The sequence below is a fragment of the Stegodyphus dumicola genome, chromosome 7, assembly GCF_044657685.1.
Source record: "Stegodyphus dumicola isolate Sdum_Otavi_A_Nest chromosome 7, ASM4465768v1".
Classification (NCBI taxonomy): domain Eukaryota; kingdom Metazoa; phylum Arthropoda; class Arachnida; order Araneae; family Eresidae; genus Stegodyphus; species Stegodyphus dumicola.
The window spans coordinates 44663745-44690605 of NC_140774.1; the positions used below are offsets into that span (position 1 = coordinate 44663745).

Here is a 26861-nt window from a genome sequence, read left to right on the forward strand (position 1 = left end):
GGACATGAAATATCTGGAATGATCTAAAATCCGAACCTCAAAGCCGCTTTTTTTGCAGGTATGCCTAAAATACATCTACTTTAAGGTGATGGTAAAAATTTTATAAAGATTTCTAAAAAATACAAATTTTAAAAACAAATCACAAAATAGCTGCAAATTTTATTTGGACTGAATGTAAGTTTTAAATTGTGAAAGAAGGAATCAAGGAAGTTTAATTTAAAAAAAAGAGAGAGAGAGAGAGATGTTTATAAATATATACCAAATTCCAATTAACACTGATGAGTTAAAATTTTGAGAGCCAATATTTTAAATCCTACTTGTGTGATTTTTCCTAAACTTGCACTATGGCATAGTTTGAGTAGTAGAATTGAAACATGGAAAAAAAAAAAAAAAAAAAAAAAAAGATATGTCATTTCAGTAAAAGTCTGATTTTGGGTCAGAATAACAATGTTAGAATAATGCTATATAAAATCTAATATGTAGTCGTGCATGTATATAAGTCGTGCTTTAAAGAAACGAAAAATGCAAGTGAAATTTCATCAATCGGCCCAGTAGAACTAGAGATATAGAACTGTTCCATTTTTTTGGGGGGAGGGCAAGCTATACAAGGCCTTTTTCTTTCTCTCAATTTCACTACTTCTAACATAAAATATATTGATTTATACAAGAATGATGCTGAAAAAGAAGAGAAAAAAATAAATCCAAATGAGATTTTTCTTATTATAATAATTGAAATGATGAGCAAAATTCCCTAAAAAGGAAACCAATTTTCTTATTTTTGAAATTTTGTACTCAGTTAATCCATAAGTGGCATGACTTTTTATACCCAATCATGAGATTTTTTGTTACTTGATATACATTAGATAATAATTTAAAATCTTTTTATTTTTTTAATAATGCAAATATCATCTTAATGAATGGAAGTTTATGAAAACAAAGACTAAAATAAGTAATAATACAAATTTAGCTGATAGAAGCAATTTAAGTGCAGATCTTCATGTACAGATTTCAAAAAGCCGTGCCACTAATAGGATTAAAGGGAAATTTTGCTATTTACAAAACCTGATGAATAATTTGAAGACATTTTGAACTGCACTTATTATTTTTTTTTTTTTAGTTATGTGTATATTTGTTTAATGCTTTGCAAGGCACATTAAGATTATGCTTAATAAGGAATATAGATATATGTCATACTATTTTAATAAGGAATACAGATATATGTCATACTATTTTTTAAAAGCTTGCTTGTCTCTTACTTTTCATGGGGACTTGTTAAAAAAAGTTTTATAAAAGACGACAGCCTTTCTGATTACAATGAAGAAACTGAAAATATATTTTTCATATTTTATATAATACAGGTTAGGTTACAATGTGATATAATTGATAATACCTTTATGAGATCATCTTTCAGTTTATAAATAGGAAGACTTTGTCTCTGCTCAAGAATAGTCATTTGTGTCTTCTTCCCATAAGATGCCTTAGATCCCCCACTTATATGCTTCTTCCATTCTGGTAAATCTTGAGTTGACAGTCCAATGCCACGCATATTTGCTGCCAGAGTTCTACCCTCAGCTAAAAATATTAAGATTTTTTTATTTTAAGAAGAAAATAAGCCATAATAATTACAATAGAACTAGAACAGAATTATCTCGATATCCTATTTTAATTCTGAGCTAAGTAAAATTTAATTTGAGCAAACTTGTTTATTACTTAGATATGCTTACTATTACTTTATCATACATTTATTACTTAGATATGCTTATATATTTTTAAACCTTTCATTGACTTGAATAATTTAAAACATAATATAGTACCTTTTCAAGAAGTTGAGTAGCATTATTTTTTTTATTATTTTACTGTAATAAATAAACAATGTTTTAATTTAGGATCACTAGAAATAAGTCATGCATTTTGTTTTACTCATATAAGAAATAATTTAATTACTTCATTTAGCCCATTTAAATAAATCCCAATTTTAATAAAAATAGAAATGAACAGGGACCCATGCCAGTCATTTTCAAAATCAACAGAGTTTTACTTAAAATCTACACCAAGGCAGATTATTGTGACTAATTGATATTGATTTTCCATATAGATTGACTAAAGATATAAGTCAGCAAATTCATTCTCCAACACCTTTCATTATTTTAAATGGAATATTTTTATTCTTATTTAAATAAAATGAATATTTTATTAAATTTTATGTTTGCCCTATATGGACTAATAAAAAGTTAGATTTAATATTTACCAACCTCTCCCATCCTAGAAGTTTAAGCTATTTTCATAAAGGTTGGGAAGCTTTCTAATATAATGTACATATCAAGGACCAGTATTTAAGGAATAAAACCTAAAGCCATCAAGTACTCAAAATAACACAAATTCTCATAAAGAACATGTAGCATCAATTCAAGACTACAAACAGTGAAAAAAGAAATGACTTGCATATGCATCTTAACTAAATTTTATTTCTTGCCATTTGCCAATAGACTTTGCAAAAGAACAGAATTAATCACTTTCATTCCATGAAACATTACCACTACTATTTTCATTTTCTGACATGAAATAATCTTTGTAACGATATATACATAAATATATTTGAAACTTTTATTTTGGAAATTCTTTTACACAATATAGATCCTAAATTATGGTGCTAGTGCTAAAATGGTCAGCAAGCCATCAACATTTTTTCATGCATAAAACTTTATGCCCTCTCCCCATGGTTGATGGACAGTATGGATGTATGGCAAGCAACAAATACAGAAAGTTTCAATTCAGACTGAATAATGCTCTTAATTTTTCGAATACTTTTTATGGTACTATACTAAGGCAGAATATTACTGATAACTTTTATAACGATAGGATATAATAATAATTGATAGGATATAATAATAAGTGATAGGATTATTAATTTGTTCCTTGAGAAAAATATCAAGCCACCATTTGATAACTAAGATGATTCATAAACCTCTTTATTCTATGACAAATGACTCTCAACCAAATTCTTCATCACTGGAACAATTTTAGCCAAGATTATCTTAGCAGAGAAGTTTTATCAATGCAAAAATGTTATAATTAATACCCCTAAACCTTTAGTTTGAATGACAATTAAATCATGTTAATAATAAAATTTACAGTAGCAAAGTGCAACTGAATAAAAACTACATTTTTTAGATGTAAGAGACATTCTATAACGGCTTCATTATATGGCACAGTGATTTATGATGTCATTTTAAGAATTCAATCCCAGGGTAAAATGAAAGCTGACTGTCTTATGAATTTATTTTTTTGTATGCATTGTAAGACTAACTTACCATCTGGCAATGGATCAATCCAATGCTTATTAAGACCAGCAGGAATGGAATCCATTTCTGCTTCTCTTTGTTGCTGCTTTTGTTCTCTTCTTTCTTTGGCAAGTGCTGACTGCATCATAGCTGCCTGGGCCAAACTACCATCAGGATTCTATGGTTGAAAGTTAAAAGACTTTTTAAAACAAGAACAGAATTATTACAGTCATACTTCATATAACTATTCCATAAAAATCTTCTGATAAGGATTTGTAGATGTTCCTTCCCAGAAAGCTTTTAAAGTAAATAAGAATGAGGTTGTTCCTAAACTGAAGTAACACTACTGAGATTTAATTCTTATCCTAAACTGAAAATAAATCTACTCTCTCATTTTTGACAAATGTATACAGGGTTCACAAACATGTCTACACAATGAAATTAAGCATTTTTAAGGACCATTCATGATAAAAAATTAAGGACCTATCTGCAAAGGGATTTGAATAAACTAAAGCAATTATCTATGCCCAAACTTAACTTTTGTAATAATATTCTCAGAATAAAATAAATCTGTAAGTAGGATAATTATTATTAATCATAATCTACAATAATATTTAACATAATTATAAAAAATTCAAGAACAAAATTAACTTTTTAAAATTTATCATGTAATTTAGAAATAAATTACAAAATTCCTCCAAAACTTAGTATGTTTTGTAGCAACAACTTAAAACAAAATATTTATGCAATTTTTTAAATTGAAAATTTTCAAGTAAATTTAGCTAATTCACATCAGTTTTCTTCCCCTTAATATATTTTTTATTTCAATAAACAAATCAGTGTTCCCCCACTAGTCTCTGCTTCCTCCCCCAATTTGTTAATGTTTTAACAATATACATTTGAAGAATAATTTTTTTCTCTTTATGTAATCCATTTCTTCTCAATATGTTTCCTCTACACTTTAGAATTTCAGATTTCATTGAATATTTCTGTTATTCTAATGAACTGCATCTATTTAGAATGCATAAAAGATACTAACTTTTATTTCTTTAAAAATATGAGTATTAAGAATAAATACATAGGGTAATCAAATACAAACAAGCCTTTACTGGCTGAGCATCTGGGTGGGTATTTGTATGTGCTTGGGCAGTTGAAGACATGAGGTGGGATTGCCTGCAGTAACAGAACTATACCAGCTGGCTAGTCTCATGCTTTTGTTAGTAGTCTTTACACTGAATGAGAGGAGTGTGCCCCTCCCTATTGAGCAACGCATAATTATTAAGGTTCCTCGTCCGCGAAAATGTGAAACCAGCCAAAGTTTACCACAGACTGCATGATTAGTTTAGGGAAGTTACCTTTCAGTTTTTAGGGAAGTGTTTTAGGAGATTACAAAAATTCTGTTGTCATTCCCTTCTTTCCATCAATTAGCTATAAAGTTGCACATATTTTGCAGAGATTTAACTTTCGGGTTGTTTATTCTCCCATCAATAAAATTCCGAGTTCCATACTTAAGGACCCCATTCTGGATATGAATTCCTGGGGTATTTATACGATTCCTTGCCAGTGTGGTTTAATTTACATTGGCCAAACTAAGAGAGCCTTAAAATTTCGCGTCAAGGAACATGAGGCATATGTTAGAAAAAAGGAAACACAGAAGTCTTCTGTTGCGCAACATTGTTGGTCCGAAAATCTCACTTTCAATTTTTTTGCTGCCAAAATTATTCAAAAAAGATCTTCCATTGGAGAACTGGATTTTCTAGAGGCATTTCACATTCATAAAAATCTTTCTGTTCTAGTAAACAATTCTAATTCCAATCCAAATTTGCCTTCGGCCTTTAAAGAAATTATGTTTTAGTTCTGGTTTCACCAACAGATGGCGCCACTTGCTTATTCTTGTCCAGGCTTTCTTATCTTATCTAATAATTTTTTCCTATCTTGTTCATTTGCGGTTTTGCAGCTGAGGATGGTGGTTCGGTAAAACCATCGAAACTAGTCCTGTGGAAATTTTGTAAATATAACGCTGATTTTTGTTGTTTGTCTTCTAAATTAGTATTTATTCAGCGTGTTATTGTGTCTTAATTATAGAAGCCCCAAACAGACTTACTTTTTGCTTTCTTTTTTGCACGTGGTGTGGCCACCATTTTCTGATTGCATGAGTTTCGGAAAGTACTTTTTTGCAATTTTCAAGTTATGTTTATGTTTTGTATATTTGGACATCGTGCTTTGCTTGTATGATTTCATGCATTTTGCTTACAAACGTTTTGTTTTCTATTCATTTCACTGAGGGATTTTTCTGCTGTTTTGTGTGTGCTTTATTATTGCTTAGTTAATTTAGTTTGATTTTCTGCATTGTTTATCATGCCCTCATCCGTTAATCGTTTCACTAAATTACGCCTGAAACGGCAAAAATTCCTGAATCATCTTGACTTCTTACTTAAATGTAAATGTAAAAAATTTATCCCCAATTTTATTCAAATCAAATCTAATCAAAAACCTTCAAGTCGCGTTTCAAGAATTCTGTTAAATTGCAAGCTTGCCTTACTTCGGTCCGTCATAAGGGATACACGTCAACAATTGTCCAAAATTGAACATGAACTCTATACGCTTCATCTGGAACTCGCTAAATCATATCCAAAATTCACTGTCCTTGAACAAAAGTCTTGGTCTAGAACGGAGAATGCAGTTAACCATCATAAAAACACCCTTGCAGTTAAATTCGAAAAACTCCTTTTACAGTCTTCCAGTTCAAGTAGTTCAAAAAATCTTCCTATGGTAAACATCAAGCCAATAGTTAATATTTCTAATGTTAGTCTTTCAGAAGAACAAGAGAGAATTCTAAAATATAATTTTAACTTCTCACAAACCTGTAAACCCTCGATTCCAAAGATTTTGGCTCCTATCGAAAAAGCTTTCAAGTTCAGTAAAGTTTCAGATTCACAGAAAGAAATGATTAGGCATCTTATCGTTCATAATGTGAAATTCAATAATAAACCTTTGAAACCAAATCTAACTGCAAGAGAAAGAGCTACAATGCGCGAAATTCATTCTAACCCGGATATTATCATTTCAAAGGCCGACAAAGGTGGCCAGATAGTCGTCATGGATAAGAACACTTACATCGATGGTGTCACTAAACTCTTAAATGAAGGACCATATAATCCGATCCCTAAAGATCCTCCACCTTCCGACTTGTCAAAAATAAAAACTGCGATCAAATCTTCGCAAATCATTTCAAGCAACTTAAAACATTCGCTTATCCCATCTGTTGCGAATTGTGCCAGATTATATGCTCTTCCCAAAATTCATAAAAGTGGTATTCCTTTCCGCCCTATTGTATCAAATTTAGGTACTGCTTCATATTCATTAGCTAAATATTTAGTTTCTAGATTTTCAACTCTATTAGACAATAACATTTACACCATAAAAAATTCAATAGAGTTTGTAAAAAAGGTTAAAAACATTTCTCCTAGTAATTTACTCATGGTTTCTTTTGATGTAAAATCATTATTCACCAATGTCCCGGTGGAGGGTGCATTAAGATGTCTAGAAACCAGACTTCGCGAATTTCATTTCTCTTGCATCGAAATTGATGAGCTAATTTCTCTCACTCTGTTTAAAACAAACACATTTTGTTTTCCAAAATAAATATTACAAGCAAACTGAGGAATTAGCCATGGGAAGCCCCCTCAGTCCCATCCTGGCTGATATCTACATGCATTATTATGAATCAAAATTGTTTGAAATTTTAAACTTCCCGGCATGGTTCCGCTACGTAGACGATACTTTTACCCTGTTTGAAGGTAATAAAGATGATTTAAATAGAGTACTTTCAACAATGAATTCTATTGATCCTGCTATTCAGTTCACTTTTGAACTTGAGACTTGCAATTCTCTTCCGTTTCTCGACATTCTGGTCACACGTAACACATGCAACTTCAGTACTACAGTTTACCGTAAACCTTCATCGGTTTGCCTTCCACCACACTTTAAATCATGTCATCCGACTAAACAAAAGTTAGCTTCATTTTATTCCTATGTTTTCTGTGCTCTTCAAGTTTGCTCCTCCAAACTAGCCCTTGATAAAGAACTAAATTATTTAAAAGCAATAGCTATTGACAGGGGCTTTTCACCCAACATTATTAAACAAGCAGTTAAAAAATTCTCATCTCAACACACTAAAAGGCACACTCTTGTTTTAGGAGATTATAAAAATTCTGTTGTCATTCCCTTCTTTCCATCAATTAGCTATAAAGTTGCACATATTTTGCAGAAATTTAACTTTCGGGTTGTTTATTCTCCCATCAATAAAATTCCGAGTTCCATACTCAAGGACCCCATTCCGGATATGAATTCCTGGGGTATTTATAGGATTCCTTGCCAGTGTGGTTTAATTTACATTGGCCAAACTAAGAGAGCCTTAAAATTTCGCGTCAAGGAACATGAGGCATATGTTAGAAAAAAGGAAACACAGAAGTCTTCTGTTGCGCAACATTGTTGGTCCGAAAACCACACTTTCAGTTTTTCTGCTGCCAAAATTATTCAAAAAACATCTTCCATTGGAGAACTAAACTTTCTAGAGGCATTTCACATTCATAAAAATCTTTCTGTTCTAGTTAACGATCCTAATTCCAATCCAAATTTGCCTTCGGCCTTTAAAGAAATTATGTTTTAGTTCTGGTTTTACCAACAGATGGCACCACTTGCTTATTCTTGTCCAGGCTTTCTTATCTTATCTAATCATTATTTCCTATCTTGTTCATTTGCGGTTTTGCAGCTGAAGATGGTGGTTAGGTAAAACCATCGAAACTAGTCCTGTGGAAATTTTGTAAATATAACGCTGATTTTTGTTGTTTGTCTTCTGAATTAGTATTACCTTTCAGTGTCAAGAAGGAGGGTTTGGTGCAATGGATTCAAGCACGTCCGTGAAAGTGTTGTGAATCAAGGTCATCAATGCTGTCCTTATACCAGTGCAACTAATGAAAACACTGCACACGTTTGTGTACTGCACTTATCGAATGGAATCTACATTGCACGGTGTTCAAATTTCGGAAGAATTTGATGTCAGCTACGGAAGTATCCAATCAGTCATCAGATAGCAGTTCAGCTTCGGAAAAATCTCAACTCGTTGGCTACCAATGTCGCTGAATGATGATCAAATTCCTTGGGTTTCCCTACATCAGCTTTAATCAGGCCCTTCTATTCAAGGGGCTCTCTGGCATAACAGGGTTCCTGATGTATACTAAACACCTACAGGTAAGGTGAATTTGAAAACGCAAGATACAAGCATTGAGGCGCACAGTGAGTTTTTTTTTTTTTTTTTTTTTTTGTAGAAGAAACTATGCAGGGATCTCCCTCTCATAGCTGTGTTTTGGAATATAATTTGGAAACAGTTATCAAATCCTTATACACCACCTAGCCATGTGGCTTGAGAAATTACCTCTGCCCTCCTTATTTATTTATTTATTTATTTTTAAGACTCGCCATCACACCTTTGTTTGGTCAAGAGTTTGTGTTTGGTGGAGATTGAATTGGCTCTTCATCCAATTGGGAAGTTTTAACGATACAACTGACATCCTGAATTTAGGGATGGGATCTTTTCCTGATACTATATATTTGGTGTCAGTACGGGATCTTATCTACTTATACCTTTCACAGGAATTACCATTTAAAATCTTTGTCTTAAATGATCAAACGGCGGAAGAGCAATGTGAATTGTGTGAGCAATTCCTTCTTATGAACAGAAGGAAGCGCCACTATTGTTATGTTATTGTTACAATGCACACATGCTACTTTGCATGTTTTGGGGATTAACCAAACTTTGATAATTCATCTACAGCAGTAATATTTATAACTAAATTTAAAAACTAATTTTAACAATTTTACTCACCTTCATTATTCTTACAGGACTGAGGTCTTGCATATTGGCACGACCATGACCTGATAAGAATGGTGGCTCATCCTCTACGAGTTCTATTTCAATGTCTTCATCTAAATCATTAAAATATTACATATTAATACATACAAAAAGAATAATAAACAATATATTACAAAGCTGATATTTTCAGAATTTATAAGTGTAATACACCTAGCTGCTAAAAATCCAAGCATAATATTTTGCTTCCCAAACATTAATATTGACAGACTACTGTCAACATAGCCTGGCAATTTTCTGCCAGCTCTGGCTATAAGTAAAGCTAGATGATAGCATTAATAGTAACAAAATTAAAGTCATTAAAACCATTGGGTATAACAAAATAAATCAATACAGTGCAAACTACTTTCTATCATTAAAGCGGTAATGACCAGCAGAATTCATAATACGATTAAAATTTTATTTAAAGTGTACATAATATAGTGAAATTTAATTTAAACTAAAACAACTTCAGTCATGATATTTACATTGATCCCAAAACCCAAAACATAGCTGATATATTTTATGAGCCTTTATTGAAGAAATTGGTGAAGAAAAAGAGCTGATTTTGCTCAAAAAGTTATGTTGTAAGATACAAATATGTAGGTTTATGACATGAGATAATGTCAGTCTGCTTAAATGACAATTTTATATCCCATGCTTTCTTATTGAAGCAGATGAGTTATTTGAATCTGCTTCTAATCAATTTCCAAAAGATAATTGTTAAACTGTTCATATAAATCAAAATCATCAGCATCATCGCTAAACTGTTTTAGCTGTTAATATTAACCAAATCAGAACAGTCATCTCAGTATCTTATCTAGTGCAACAGTACTAAAGAGTTATAACAAGTGCTTTGCTCCTTTTACTTCAAACCACTCCTTTGATGTCAGAATTTTGAAACTGATCTATATCAACATCAAAATTTTTAAGTATTTGCAAGTAAGCATGGGTGATTTATTAATAATTCAAAGTAATCTATCACCACAAGTGTTTATCTCATTTTGTTGGGTATTTGTGACTTCACAGAATTTGAATATTCCTTAAGCCATTTGCATCCACAATGAACACAGACTGGATGTTTCAGTTGAAAAGAATTTTCAATTTGATGGGTGAAAAAGCAGCAAAATTTTGCTTTCTGGTGGATATAAAACCTTGCATGACTCGTTTAAATCGTTTAATGGCAATTTACAATTTATTTCTTATATGTTTAAATTCATGGAATTAAATGCATTCTATTTTACTTAACCCTCTGAATGATAAGACCGTCTTTACCCAGTCATGAGATTTTTTTATCATTAGTTATATAAAAATAATTTAAAATATTTTGTTTTTTAACTTTCTTTAATGATGTAAATATTATCTTAATGAATAGAAGAGATTAAAATAAGTAATTAAGCAAATTTAGCTAATAAATACAGTTCAAATTCTGGTATTCATGAACAGATTCAAAAAGGCATATTAATCAGATGGTTAATCATGAAATGAAGAACTGAAATTAATTCCATTTAGCAATTCAGTACGAACAAATGAAAGCTCTCTTTTTCTCTTTAGAGAAAACATGCATTTCTACTGAGAGAAAAAGCAATACTTGGTACTTTAATGCTATTTTCCTAATCATTTATTTGTATGGGATTAGCAACTGTTATAATGTCTGGGTTTTTGCCAGCTCACTATGTTCAAGCTTGCTATCCATAGCTCCAACGACATTATATTCTATATTGTGATAACAAATACATAGGACTTCTTTTGAAGAATGATTGTTTCTAATTCCCCAATGCATTCTATGAAAATTTTAAAATAAAGCCCCCCAAAACTTTACATGTTCCTTTATTTTCACTCTGCTATCTAAAATTTCCCACTGCTCCTAATTCTGAATTATCAAATTAATTCAAATAATCGCTTACATCAAATCACTTCAGCAAAATACTGGTGCATTAACCCCTTTTTTTCATTTTGTTAAAAATGGATATATAGATAGAGTGACAGTTGAGTAATATCTATGCTAAATAGAACACATTTCACTTCAATAACAAATTTATTAGCTTTAAACATTTCAGCTGCAGAAATTCACACACAAGCTAAAATACATGGATGATGGATGTCAAATAATGCATCTTGTTTAAGGTATTCTGAGCATTAAGATCCATCTTTAACAAGAAGACATAGATGACCTATTTAGTAATACTTGCCCCCAAAATGCACACCTCATCATTTAAGGAATACACTATAGTAGTGCTGTTGATACTTTCCAGAGAGATTTTTTTAAGCAACCCCCCTCCCAATTTTTAGCAGATTTGGATTTTACAGCATCTATAGTCAACAAGGCAATAAATATATAAAATATATTTTTTAAAATCCGAAATATTGTCAAGAATAAGATTTAATGGAGGATCTTCAATTAGCAAGAGACTTTCTACGTGAGGTGCAACGTAATTCGTTTGGAATAGACTTTCTGATGTCCTTTTCTATGAATGCTTTCATGGCATGAGATTATAATTTATAGAAATGTATCCCAGATTGAATAAATGTAGATTTTAAATCAATATAAAGTAAGCTGAATTTACCTTGAATTTTTCTTAATTTATTCAGAAATAAATCCCTGGCATCCATATGAGGAGAATAGATAATTTTTATGTTGGAAATATGCCTCACACTACACATGTGGCTAGCCAATCTTGTTATTTTTATCCAGTGAACTTATATCTCGCGTCACAAAATTCACACCGAACAATTTTGTCATTGGTAGTTATTCCCTATTCTTTTCATATTCTTTAACCCACTCAAAGCAATCTTCTGTGAAAGTGGCTAACATTTCTGAAAATATTAATAAGCAATGATATTGTCATCACTTCCAAAACATGACCACTTTCACAGAAGAAATCTAGAAAATCAGAAAGAGAAAATCTATCATCTTAGAAAGAGTTACATATTTTTAATTTTGTGAATAATAAAATATACTGATTCAAAGAAATGATACAATGCAAACAGCAAAGTTAGCCAGAAAAGAAAAACATGCCTTATTATTCCTTATCTACATAACTGTTTTTCACCCAAGACTTTCTTCTGTTATGGGCTAAACAAATAAAGAAGTACAAGTGCTTACTGCATCAAAAATTTAGCATACAAATTGGCACACTCTTGTTTAGCTTTAGCTTCAGGTTAGAAAATGTTCAAAATTTATTAAATTTTCAGTTTTTTTTACTTATATTCTTTCTTTTGGTGAAATATTGCTTAATTTCATATTTGGAAAAAACCTGGCAAAATGGAATGCACTGTATGATTTGATTGATGATAAATGGCAAGATTAAATTTGGTTACTTCAAACCTCAAATGAGTCCTTAACAGAATGCTTTCATTTAAAAACTTCTGTCAAGTAAACGTAAATTTGGTGGACCCCCCCTTACGATATCCAAAATATTTCTAATTTACCACTGCATTTCATAATACATGCTGGTACAATATCTTGTTAAGAAGGTTAAGATAATGAACAGAACAACCATAAGCTATAATAACATTTCTGAACTGTCTTTCTCATTGATGCATTTTACATTTATTTTGTGTTACAAGATGTTTCCTTTCACACTTAAAATTCCTTTTCTACTTCTCTTGCTTCATTGATAATTTACACACAGTAACTTGTAATCTTTCCTACAGATATATTATATACAGAACTAAAGAAAATGCATTCAGTAGTACCATGAATATAAATAATGACCGAGTGCACCAATATGTATATGATTAATAAACAAGTCATTATGGATGTTAATTCAACCTTGAATCACTGTAACATTTTTACAAGTAACTTACTTTTCAATCTTTGATTTAAACTTCACTGAATGAGTTATCTATCCAATAATTATTAATTATATATAGTCTAAGAAGTCAATTATTTTCCTCTCGGAGGATGTGTAACCTGGCCGTAGTAACCTGAAGGTTATAAAATGGACAGATTCACTCTGACAAAGAATGAAATATTACAAATGTAAAAGAACTCTGCTATTGCTCTATAAAAGACCTCTTTGCTCTATGGAGTCATAATAATAAAGTCATACTAGCCAGATGCATTACGGTTTTTTTATTCCTCACATACTTTTCTCCTTGTTTCTGTTTCTTTAGAAATGGAGCTGAATTCCTTTTTAAATAAACAGGCACTTCTATGCTAGAAACTAAGTCTGGGAACTGCTTATATGCTATTGATGCTGTTTCATTCTGCACAGTTCTTGTTTATTGCAACTGAAATATTCTATTACAAAACCTTTTATTATCTTCTATACATAAAAAAACCTATTTTATATCTGGTTATTTCTTTATTTTATTTTACCAATTTTGGGTCTACTGGCCTACCATGAAACAGATACAACAGGATTCAGTAATATCTTCTTAAATAAATAAATAAAAAAATCTTTCTAAGCATGAAATTGTCTCAGAAGAAAAGCTGAATTGTTAAGTCAGTTACATTCATTAGCTCACAGTTTATCAGACTGGCACACTTAGGAAAAGTCATACCCTAATTAGGATAATTTTTTTGTGTTATTCATTATTTTAACATAAAGATAATTTTAAGCATATATTTTTGTATCTATTGTGATATAAGCAGAGGAAACTCAATAAATTTCTTTTCAAGTGCCAGAACTGCATGCTCCTTAAAGTGATAAATAATTCTTTTTTGTTATTAATAACATTACATAAGCTAGGATTCAAAAGTTCTTGGACTGAGTCTATAACATAAAAAATATTATGAATTAAATCGCAGAAACACATCCTCCTTCGAAATAAGACCATTGTGCAACAACAAAATTTTGCCTGCACCTGTAAAGTTCATTGAAGCATGTTTGGAATTCATTTTTGGCTATGTTCTTTAATTCAGCCTGCGATGTACATTTAACTTCATCTGAAGACTGAAATCGACGATCCCATAAGCATTTTGTCAGTTCAGGATTTAAGAAGAAATTGCAGAGTGTGAGATCCGGTGAGCAAGGAGGATGAGGCAAAACAGTTGTTTTCATTTTTGCAGGAAAGTCATTGGCAAGTAGGGATCGGTGAGCAGGAGCATTATCATCATACCTGCCAAACTCTAAAGATAAAAATTCAGAAGATTTCTCCAAAATTTAGAAGAACACGAAGAATTAATATCATGGTTTGATATTAAAAAAATAACAATTTATACAAATAGAGTGAGTGAGTAAGTGGGGTTTTTGGCGCAAAACCAAAGGTGATTATGACGAGCCAAACACAAGGTGAGATGATCAAAAATTATGAAATTAAAATACAATAAATAAAAACAAGTGGACAAATGTAACAAATCCAGAGGATGCAGTCATATAAAAACAAGGTAAAAGCAGACATTAAAATCCAAGACACAATCGTCAAAACGAATTACATTAGGTAATAAAAGCCAGTCTCTTTTAAGTAATAAAATAAATTACAATTGACCTCTCTTCCGATTAAACGGTCGAGAGGCAAGTCACAGCTATTAAAATGTTTCTGACGAAGACTATTAAAATATGGACACTCAATTAAAATATGACGGATAGATAAACAAACATTACAATTTAAACAAACAGGCTCATTCTCAGCTTTTAAAAGATAGTTATATGTCACTCTAGTGTGACCAATTCTGAGGCGAGTTAAAAGAACTTCCTCCTTACGATTTCCAGCAAAATCTCAATGCTCGATTCTGGGCTTTACATTTCTCAACTTGTTGTTAAGCTGAACGTCTCAAATTTGCTGCCATTTTTTTTTTTTTTTTTTTTTTTTTTTTTTTTTTTTTTTTGATCTTTTTCTTGATGACACAGCAGATGTCTCTAAAAGGGATAAGGCGACTGGACAGTTCAACAGCAGATTTTGCCACGATGTCTGCAAGTTTGTTTCCCTTTATTCCGTGTGCCCGGGAACCCAACAATACAGGATTTCATATCCTCGAATCTTTAAGTTTATACAAATTTTCAGAACATCCACTACAACAGGATTTTGAGTGTTGGGAAAAGCTTCCAAAGTTTTAAGAGCACTATACGAGTCTGTATAAACTATGAATTTTTTGTGGCAGAGTTTTGAGATGTACAGAAGACCATAATATATTGCAGTTAGTTCAGATGTCAGAACTGAGAAAGCATGGTGCAGGCATCTGCCCTCTATGTAATCTTCGAATACAAATGCCATCCCGACATGATCATTTTACTTTGATCCATCTGTGTATATCGGATGATAACTGCTATATTAGTGCCTGTGCTCAGCGAAGAGTTGTCTGTAAAAGATCTCGTTGGTGCTTGCCTTCACGTGATGTTTTAACATCAAGAAGCTGAATCCGTGAATTTTCCCAAGGTGGAATTTCAAAATTCTGTACTGCTTGGGGATGCATATCAGAGAGGGAAAGTTCCTCAAGGACAGGGCGAACTCTTAAAGGAAAAGTAGGAACACAGGATGGATGTGTTTCAAATAATGTGTTACACGCATTATCAAGTAAGCCCAGCTTATTAGGATGTTCAGGTTGCAATAGGATATTAAAATATTGCAAAAGGGACAATTGCTCACGCCTCAGATAAAGTGACGGTTCGTTAGAGTCTACATACAGGCTCTGGACAGGAGAAGTCCTGAAAGCTCATGAACAAATCTGCAGAGCTTGATGGTGAACAGGATCCAGTTTTAACAATACTGATGACCGGGCGGATCCATAAACAACTGAGCCATAGTCCAGTCTAGAGCGGATAAGCGCTCTGTAAATGCGAAGCATAGAGCAACGCTCTGCACCCCAGGAGGTATTCGCCAACACTTTTAAAATATTTAGAATTTTTAGACACTTCTTTCTCAGGTTTAAAACATGAGAAAGGAAAGTCAATTTCTGGTCGAACGTCACTCCTAAAAATTTTACTTCGGGCGCAACTGGAATCACAGACCCATTGAGGTATAATTCAGGCTCAGGATGGAGACCTCGCTTTCTACAAAAGTGCACGCACAAAGTTTTTTGTTTGGAAAAAGTAAATCCCTGTTTGTCTGACCATTCCTGGATTTTATACAGAGCCATCTGCATTTGCCTCTCGACATATCTCATGTCTGCCCCTCGACAGCTAATCTGCAGATCATCAACATATAGAGATCCCAAGATGGTGGAAGGAAGTTCTCTTAGTACAGAGTTTATTTTTAAACTAAACAGGGTTACACTAAGCACACAGCCTTGAGGCACACCCTCTTCCTGTTGAAAAACATCCGAAAAAACAGAGCCAATTCTTACTTGAAAAGTTCTAGTGTTCAAGAAATTCTGAATGAAAATTGGTAGGTTGCTGCGCAAGCCACTCTCATGAAGATCGCAAAGTATACCGTATCTCCATGCCTTATCATAAGCTTTCTCAATGTCGAAGAAGACCAAGACAAGGTGGCTTCTTCTTACAAAAGCTTTTCGAATGGATGTCTCTAAGAGGAGCTGTGTTATCTACAGTTGTTCTCCCCTTTCGAAAACTGCTTTGATAAGGCGAAATAATATTATTCTTTTCCAAGAAGTAGACTAGGCGGCTGTTTACCATCTTTTCAAACAGTTTGCATACACAACTGGTAAGGGCAATTGGCCGATAGTTGGAGGGATTTCTTGGGTCTTTCCCTGGCTTAGCAATAGGAATTACAATAGCTCTCCTCCATGCACTGGGGAAAATATGCTACTTCACACTCTATTATAAAGAGTGAGAAGGGCATTCAGTGACTTATAAGACAGATGTTTTACGATTTCGTAATTTATGCCATCAAAACCCGGAGAAGACCTATGTGTCTGCAATAAAGCTCTCTTTAATTCCAGCATAGTAAATGCTCTATTGAAAGGCTCAGATTTGGTAGAGTTGAATGCGATTGGATTTATTTCAGAGTGCTGCTTGATAGAGAGAAATGCAGGTGAATAGTTTCTGCTGGAAGAAACGGCAGCAAATGTCTCACCAATAGTATTTGCAATTTCTTCTATGGAGCTAATCACTCGGCCATCTTTTTCCAGAAAGGAAAGTGAGTGGTCTTTATATATTCCGCATGCTTTTCGAACTCTTTCCCAAACTCGCTTACTAGGCGTAGAGGATGTTATAGATGACACATATGAAATTCAGGAATCCCTCTGGCTCTGCCTTCTTACTTTTCGTGCATTTGCTTTGGCTCTTTTAAAGGCTACGAGATTTCGCAGGGTAGGATATCTACGAAAAATACCCCATGCTTTTTTCTGTTTTTTCAGTGCTTCATGACAGACGCGATTCCACCACGGTTTCGAATGTTTTAGTATTTTTCCTGATGTTCTAGGAATCAAAAGCATAGCTGCCTGAATAATAGTATTAATAACAGCTTCAACAGCGTCATCGATATGCACGTCTTCTACCATTTCCTCTGTCAGCTCTGCAGCGGAAGAGAAGAGTTTCCAGTCTGCCCTGTCCAGAATAAACCGAGGGACTCTCGACACGGGGTTTGCTCCTCTTCGTGCAAGAGACACAAAAATGGGATAATGATCGCCATTGTACAGGTCATTTCCGACACTAAAAGTGAAAAATGGCAACAGAGATGGTGAACAGATGGCAAGGTCGAGAGCGTGGAATGTCCTTGAAGGTTCATGGAAGTACATATCCTACCCATTATTTAGCAGACAAATTCTATAATCTTCGATCATCTGCTCAATCTGTCTTCCTCGGCAATTTGTATCTTTACTAGACCCTCTTCTACTTCCATAAAGTCTGAATCCGCAGATTCAGAAATCATCTCATCAAGAGAGCTATTGCTGTGATTTATATTTTTATTTGATATTTTTTGTGTTGGAGTGTTGGGCTTACTTTGAATAATAGTTTCTTTTTTCTTTTTTCTTTTTTTTTTTTTTTTTTTTGTACTATATGGGTTGCATTTTCTTTTTTCTTGTTGGATGTAGACGGTTGGGTTTTATTTGGTAGGGTCCATGTGCCTATTGATGTTTGGGTGGCAACTGTACGAAATGATTTAACAGCACTGGCGTATGACGTATTTGGTCGAAGCTGTGTCCTCTGGACTAATCTTCTGGTTTCGGCGTAAGAGATGTTCCTAGTAACTTTTGTAGTTTGGATTTCTTTTTCCGATTTCCATTTTGGGCACAAGCGAGAAAATGCTGGGTGGTCACCCTTGCAATTTATACACAGAGGCGCAGCGGTACAATTATCAGAATCGTGGCCAATCTGTGAGCATCGGGCTCATGTGAGGCTGCCACGACAAGACGTCTTAGAATGGCCAAAACGCATTTATACAAATAGCAAAAAGAAAATTGTACTTACATTAGTAAATTTCAATTAAGTAGTAACTAAAAAATTTATTAGGAAACATAAAACAAGAACTTAATGTTACACAAAAAAATTATTGCAATGAATTTAGAGTGCATTTTTTGGCTTTAGCCAAAAATTCTTTGGAAAATTTCCTCTCATAACAATTAGTTTCCTAATAGAACGAAATGTAGTTTTGTTTTTCTTCACAACACTGAACTCTCTCGCACTCAGCATTACTGTGTGGAATTACGAGAATAGCACATAAAACTCTTGCTAGTCTATCATATTTTGGTGTTCCATCAGCTCTTTTTATTCTTTTTAAGGTACCAACGAGGACAGCAAAGTTGGTTTTCGTAATCTTATATGCCGACAAATTTGATGGGATCTGTGGTTTTGTTTTGGTCTCTTCGTGGAAATATTTTAGCAATGTATCCCACTGTTCAATAAACCTTCCTAGCGCTCTGCCTAAGGATAACCATCTCATGCATACATGTTTCAGAATTTTTCTCGTTTCACCAGAGCACAGTTCTTGGAAATTCTTTAGGTTTTCTTTCCTTTTTACACTTTTTTCCAGATAGAAAACACATCAATCAGAAGCTGGTCAATATTTAATGGTAAAGCAGCTGCAGCTTTTTCTGCTGCCAAATTAATTAAGTGGCATGGGCATCCAATAACAATTAATTCATTTTGTTCTTTTTTGAGGAAAGAAGGCTACATCCTTTTTGTCACCCACCATGACATGAGCATTATCTGCACCAAATGAAATGCAGTTTGATATTGAGATGTTAAGTTGTTTCAACTCATTAATTACCAAGGAGGCAATATTTTCCCCCGTAGTGTCTCCATTTAACAATGGAAGACGCAAAAGATGAGTTTTCATTTCATTAGAAACATCACAGAAATATGTGACAACGATGGGGTAAAGCTTCCAATCGCTCTCGTTGCTGCCATCGATTGACACTGAAAATGCTGAATTCTGGAGTGCAGCTATCGTTTTACTTTGTGCATCGCAAGCAATTTCGTTCACAATAGAAGATGTTTTCGTGCGAGCACAAGCATATTTCTGAGCAATCTTGGAGTCGGGGAAACATCAGTCTGAAAAGTTGACCGGCGTGATCGGCAGTGCTTAGCGGCACGTTGTGTTCGATGAGGAATGCAGTAAACAAACACTCTGCCAAAATGACATCGGCATCCGAATTCATAGCCGAATTTGAAAAAAAAGTCATCCACTTTCTTTGACGTTGTCGAAGCCGAAGCATGAACTTTATGCTTTTTAGACTTAACATGCTTCACAATGTCGCTTCTTCCACCGTGACTTATTATGAAGTCACACACGCACATGCTGCAAAATGCATAGTTATTTCCTTTGAAGGATTCTTTAATTGTTGGAAATTCGGCTTTGTAGGCAGGCCGAAAATATTGAGAATACGGTTTTTTTTAACGACGTATTAAGAAAATTCGTAGCACGTGCAAAAAAAAAAAAAAAAAAAAAAAAAAAAAAAAGCAGAATGCGACAATGCACGCTAAAAAAATAATCTGGTGCCCACAAAGAAAAGAGTGGGAGAAACAAGTTCAGCGCATTGGATTGGCTGGTTAAGCGGCGAGTTGGGAGAAACTGCAGGTTACTGGATTTGAAGTAGTCGGTAGTTGGCGGTAAAACACGATGCAATTGGCGAAAAATTCTAAAATTTCGACAAAAATCACTAAAAACACTTGAAAAAGGAAAAAAATCGGAAAAAATGGATTACGATGGTAAAATCGTAAAAACAAACGCATTTTCGTAAAAATTACGAAAAATTCGTAAAAGTTGGCAGGTATGATTATCATGCAACAGCACCCACACTGCTCAGCCCACATTTTTTGTCTCTTCTTCCGGATCGACTCACGCAAACCACGCTGGATTTCGACGTTCACAGTGCATCACAGATGTGTTCACAGTGCATCCTTCAGGGATAAATTTCAGATGCACAATGCCCTGGATATCGAAGTATACCTCTAGCATGACCTTTTATTTAGAATGATATTGGCGAAATTTCTGCTTCCATGAAGATTGTGGTGATTTCCATGTGGCTGATGCTCTCTTGGTTTGTGGGTTGTACAAAAAACACCATTTCTCATCTCCAGTAACAATTCTGCCAAGTTGGGAAGGATCTTTGTCAACAGCCGAGATTAAGTCTCCTGACATTTCTATTTGAATTCCCTTTTGGTCTATGTTTAACATGCGGGGAACGATGTGTTGACACACCTTACACATGTTAAGATCCTTAGTTAGTATCTGCTGACATGTGGCCTCTGATATCCCAATTGATTCTGCTATTTGGCATATGTTTGCTGTCTGTTCGCACGTAGCACTGCAGACACCTTTTTGATGTTTTCATTGGTGCATTAAGTCATGGGATGGCCACAGCATTCATCATCTTCAGCACTTTCCGTGCTTCCTCTGAAACGATGATGCTACTCAAAAGTTTGCATTCTCGATAAAGTTTCACTTCCGTACACATGCTTCAACATTTCGAAAGTCTTTGTAGCACTCTTTCCCAAGCGAACGCAAAATTTAATATTGTTTCTCTGCTTAAATGACCCCATTATTTGTTATGGCTGCGAGTTTTCAACCACATGATTTGGAACAAACCACTTTTAGAAAAGAGGGAGAATGTAATAACACAAAAACGTTCCCATAGTTGCACTACTGCAAAAAATATTTATGTTATAGACTCAGTCCGGAAACTTTTGAATCTTACAACGTATGAACTGAAGCATATGCAACTTTTTATCTATCAAAATATTTTGATAGATTAGCAATATTACTAATTAATACTTTTTATGACAATATAAAACTTGAATTATTTATTCATTATAATAATAATATGCATAGTTCCTGCTAGTAATAGTCATTTTCTGCCAGCATATGGCCAACCCTAATTGCTGTAGCTTCAAGTTAGAGGAAAGCAAATATTGCTTAAAAAATCACAAGGATAAAAAAAAAAATACATTTACAATATTGTCTTATGTATTAGAATATTATAGGGCAGCAGTTTTTAAATTGCTCAACAGATTTTTAGAATATGAGTGATAATTAAAATTATATTCATTATTTAATTTTATCATAAAAAAGATTCAGAAATGCCTCACAAATTAATGGTTAAAAGGTTTGGCAAAATGCATATCACATAGGAGTCCTTAAATTATTTAGGTATCATTCCTGAACATATCACTGATATATCAATTTTTGTTTGCATCTAAAATAATATTATTTCTTGATACAAAATATTGTAGATGTTGCCAATACTAAAAATTAAAAGAGCTACAGTACCATGTTTATTATTACACAAACTTTTAAGGGGAAACCAAATGCACAAAAATTACATGCAGTACGCCAAATATAAAAATAGACAACTAATACAGAGTACGCAGATGGGGTGAAAATGGAGTTTAAATTCTTCATTACATCATGTAATCATTCATAATAATAACTTGTACAAAAAATCTTCATCTAAATCTGAGTGTAATAAAAAATTTGCTCTAGCAATCATTCCTTATATCTTTTTTTTTTTCTTTCTTTCTCTGTAGGATGCAATGTAGGCTTCTAGTAATAAGCATAAACTGTATACACCTATCAGTGCTTTCATTCTATAATGTGAATCAGAATAATAATAATAAAAAAAGATTTGGGCTGCTTCAATTTATATACTGAATGTTCCATATAAAAACTCTGCTATTACTTATCAGACAACTTTATTATTAGAAGTAATCCACAGTTTAAGCTAAGTTGCAATAGTTATAAGTAATAATAGTACTCACTTTTTTCCCCTCTTTTTTTCTATCAGATTTCTATTAGATTACATAAACTATAATATATAGACTATAATTTAAATTTTTATTAGTGGTATAGAACAACTAAATTATAGTGCCCTTTCAGATGTTAATAAAAGTCAATTAGTGCATTTAAACATACCATCATCTTCATCCTTGGGAAGTAATCCAGTAGATTCATCAAAATCCGGTAACTCAGACTTATCAATGCAATTGGCTGCAAGCATCTATATTGAAAAAAAGTACATTTCACAATTTTTTTCTTGCCATCCCAACTCCTACCCCCATGCATACAGGGAGAAGAAGGAATTGAAAAGCAGTAAATTTTTAGGTATCTAATTCAATCTTTATTCACATAGGAAATATACACAATGCATTTGAAAATTAACTATATACCTGTCATGCACTAGGACCACAGTATGTAATATCAAATGCCTGTACAGTAGCTGTTGGAAAATATAAGCATGAACATCCAAACATGTCTCCATTTCTTTCCTCTTATTCTCTAAGACTCTTACTGGATGTTCATTTGAAATGTTTCAATGAAATCATGAATAGGAGTTTGAAGTTTCTGGAGCCTCTGCAACTTTCCTCAAAAAAATATCACTTTATGCAAAATATCAGAAGTGAAAATATGGTATGCTTGAATCCATGATGATATAATGATAACAGTTATCTAATAGGCTGCAGAGAAGTAAAAACCAATTCATCATGTCTTTGTCACATTTTTTGAGGGGGGAGGTTACAGAAGTAAAAGAATTTTTATGTTTTTTAATTGCATAATCTTTGTGTAAATACAACACAATGAATGAAAAAATAAAATTTTCTCACAGTAAAAATGCATTTGGTCTACAGACAGGAACATAGCTATTTGGTTTTCTCAAACATCAAGACGAGCAATGATTAAAAAATTTGACTATTTCGAATTCTAACTGAATTCTTAATTTTTGCTATGTGTATTTAATACACATGGCAAAACAGTAAGACGAAAGAAATTATTCAGCATTTTGGAATATTTACAAACAAAAACTAAAACTGCAACAAACCTGTTTTATTTCCCAGCGTTCTGGAGAAGAAATCCGCTGGACATGCCTTCTATTGTCCACATTGTTGTCATCAAGCTTCGAAATTAGAGGAAGACAGGAAGGACGATCAGGGTTTCTTAATATATCCTGATCCCTTTTCCTGGAAGATTCAGTAACTGCTACTGAGGGATTTAAATCTTCTCCTGTATCTTGATCAACATCCTGAAGAAAATGAAAACATAATAGAATATTTTTAGCAAAACTATTAAATGTTACAGAATTCCAATCCCAATGTAATTAAATTAACTACAGAACGGTAAATACTACCTTAAAATGTCTCAAAAATAATTAAAAAATCATTTATATATAATATATTAACAGGCCATAAAAAACTGAAAAAAATAACACACTTTTAAAGAAAGCAATTCATTCTTGAATTTTCTAATTATATTGAAGATTTTTGCTATTATAAATACTACATGCATTTATAACATCCAGAAAAAGCTGCTAATTTCAATTTTTTAGTACATTCCCTCTTTTAAATATTTCTAGAAAACTTTAAGAAATTGCTTAATGTACATTAGGAAATAAAAGACTAATTTTTTAGATTTTCAGTTCCTTTGTGGACCAAGAAGCCCTTTTAACACATGCTTGTAAATGTGAAAAGAACAGAAACAGATTTACAAATTTCCACACTTTTAAATAAGGGAAAAAGGGGGAGGGGAACATATCTAGAAAAAAGACTTTGGGAATCAAATGGTGAACTTAAATAATTTTGTTTTCACTGTTCCTTCCAGCAAATGATGAAAATTTATCGATGGATTTTATTTCATCAAATTTTTCTTATAAAATACATTTTGTTATCAACATTTACACATTTTCATTTTGTCACAGTTATTTTTTGGATTTTTAATCATCAAGCATGGATCTGTAAATCTTCTTAGATACCTGGTGTTTCAAATATATGTCTCCCAATGGTGCTAAACATTTATACCACACTAATGGAAATGGAGCTTAAATGTTCTAATCTTTTAACTTTATGCTAAGATGGCATTCGAAGAAGCCAAAAACAGAAAAGCGAGCAAGCTGAAGACCTGTACACAAATACATAAAAGTGTAAATTTACTTTCTGATTGGTTACAGCTTATATCCTATTTCACAGATGCAAATAAATTTGGCTTATGACTTATGACATAGTTTTGATTCTTACATGCTCCCTAAGGGGCCATTTATAAAAGTCAGTCTAGTCATCATTACTGTCGCGGGTTTAATGCATAAAAGTTATTTAGTCTGTTCACACCTCTGGAACAGGGTTTAAAACAGAGCCAACCAAAGAAGGTAAAATTGTTCATGTCTAAATATGCAGTTGCCTCAGCAAAACTATCGATCAAACATCAGTTTGTGTTTGCTTCACTGTGATTTGTCAGTTCTCATACCAAGTTGGCATTAAGTCAAAGAGTTAGAATATTCAGGCAGAATCTTTATACCAGTTTTTATATTATAGTAATCTCTGGTTGCTCAGCAATGAAGCTCGACAAATGCTTCCTATGACTACAAAACACTACTCTGAACAAAGCCAAGAACTTAAGAGCCAAAAAAACTTTTACACCCTCCTTCTAAAGTCTTTCAAGGACAGCACAAACTTTTTCTTTTCCCTCAAGTTAGACATTGATCTGCATTAGGTTGTAAACAACTTTATGCTGCAGCATCCTCATGAGAATTTCTGTCTTTGCAACTTTGAGTAAAAGGTGTCAGCACCTTTGCCATAGCATCATCAAGAAGCAGTACCCATATTATTTTTTAATTTAAAATACAAAATGCTTATAAAACACAAATTTTTTTCAATTTTGTGCTTAACAGTATTAAATAATTTTGGTCTTACCTTCATAGATAAGCTTGTTTTCTGTCCAGTAAAAGACAGAACTTTCACTTTTACTCTTTGGCCTTTCTGGACTACATCACCAACACTAGTGACTCTGCCTTCTCGTCGGAGCTAAATTGACACAAAATTTTAATACATAAATATAATTTTATCAAAACTATTTCTTTTAAGGTTTTTTAAACGTTGTTTACGGCAAAATAAGAATCCAACACAAAAAGACTATTATCTCTTTTAAAGACAGAGGGAGGAATCCCTTAGTAAACTAAAAAATAAATAAAATTATTTTATTACCATTCCCACTTCAATTTTTTCCCCGACAACAGTATTTGAACGTATTTCTGTTATAAATAAATGTAATATAAAATAGTTAAGAAATGTAAGATCATCAATTCGCATTGCATTAAAAATGAAACATTTCCCTAAACAGAAGAGAAAGAACAATTCGCTTGCATTAAAAATGAAACATTTCCCTAAACCTAAGGGAAAGAACACAGCTTGATATAATATGCAGTACCCACCACTTATTAAAATCCCTTCATTCCAAATACAATTGAGTTTAATAGATGGCAATGTGTGTATTACAAATTGGGATATCAGTTTTAAACTTCTGAAATAAAATAATAACTAACAATTGAATAATTAATTCTAAATATTTAAAAATTAATGCCAAAACTAATACTATTCATGCAATTTTGAAATTCATTCTCTAATTTTTTATAAAAATATTCTTATAATTATGTTCTTGATAAAATTTTATCTCTTACAAACAGCTCTTCCATGTTTCTTTTATACTGTTCAACAACAGTTTTTCATTTGCATTCTCAATTTTGTAAAATTGGTGGCAGCCTTTTTTGGATCACCACCTTTCAGATTAAGAGTTTTTCTTAGAACTTGCAGTGCTTTTCAAGATTTGATTGATATTAGCATATCCTCACTTTTTTCTGTATCACTTTCGCTGTCCATCTCTACAGTTCTTTTAACACTTTCACAGTTTTTATTCATGTTGCCTCAGTATATTTGTGAATAAATGAACCTCATAACTTCTCTCATTGATGTCTCAAACATAAAGTATAGCTTGCAGTTTCTCTGAGGCTTCTTCCATATAAAAGCCATATTTCAAAAAATAGTTTTTAACTGATTTTAAGAGATGAATCCCTTACATTGTGTGTAATATGCATAGCACCTAGAGATACTGAATTATTTATCTCCTTCATAGTGCTTGCATTTTTACAAAATTCAGTTCTGTTCATCAGTTTCTGAATATCTTTTCTGTAATGACATTTGAAATCGTTTATAATATCCTGGTATATACGGTGGATGTTAAAAGTTGTATTTGCAGAAAGCAAAAATATTGGATAGTGTTTAGGCTTCCAATCTTATGAGCGTTCACCTGGAACTGATGAATGCTCTTGGTAGATGGTGGTAATTAAAAATAATAAGTGTATAAATGCCACTGAAATAGGTGAAAATTCTAGGCTGTTTGAGCTGGGATATGATTTTAACTTGACTGGCAGAAATGATAATCATGGTATCCTGGTGCCTTGCGTGAAATAGTATGAAAAACATGAAATGGAGAAAAACATGAAATTTTGAATATTCACAGTAATGGGGGGGAATATATATTGTGAAGTCATTAAAATCACTAATCTTGGACTTCAGTCTGAATAAAAAGTATGAAATAAACAATAGGGAAAGCACAAAATG

At 32.8% G+C, this 26861-nt stretch overlaps 1 protein-coding gene across 1 annotated transcript in view; it reads right to left on the reverse strand.

Annotated features, from left to right (window-relative positions):
- pea (ATP-dependent RNA helicase pea) overlaps positions 1–26861 on the reverse strand; it is a 159788-nt gene that overhangs the window by 71644 nt on the left and 61283 nt on the right. Inside the window, exons 8-13 of the mRNA XM_085820150.1 lie at positions 25158–25268; positions 23297–23497; positions 22393–22477; positions 9169–9269; positions 3312–3459; positions 1391–1572 (exon numbers count right to left, since the gene is read on the reverse strand). Of these exons, the coding sequence (XP_085676276.1) occupies positions 1391–1572; positions 3312–3459; positions 9169–9269; positions 22393–22477; positions 23297–23497; positions 25158–25268 (828 nt within the window). The remainder of the gene's footprint in view (positions 1–1390; positions 1573–3311; positions 3460–9168; positions 9270–22392; positions 22478–23296; positions 23498–25157; positions 25269–26861) is intronic.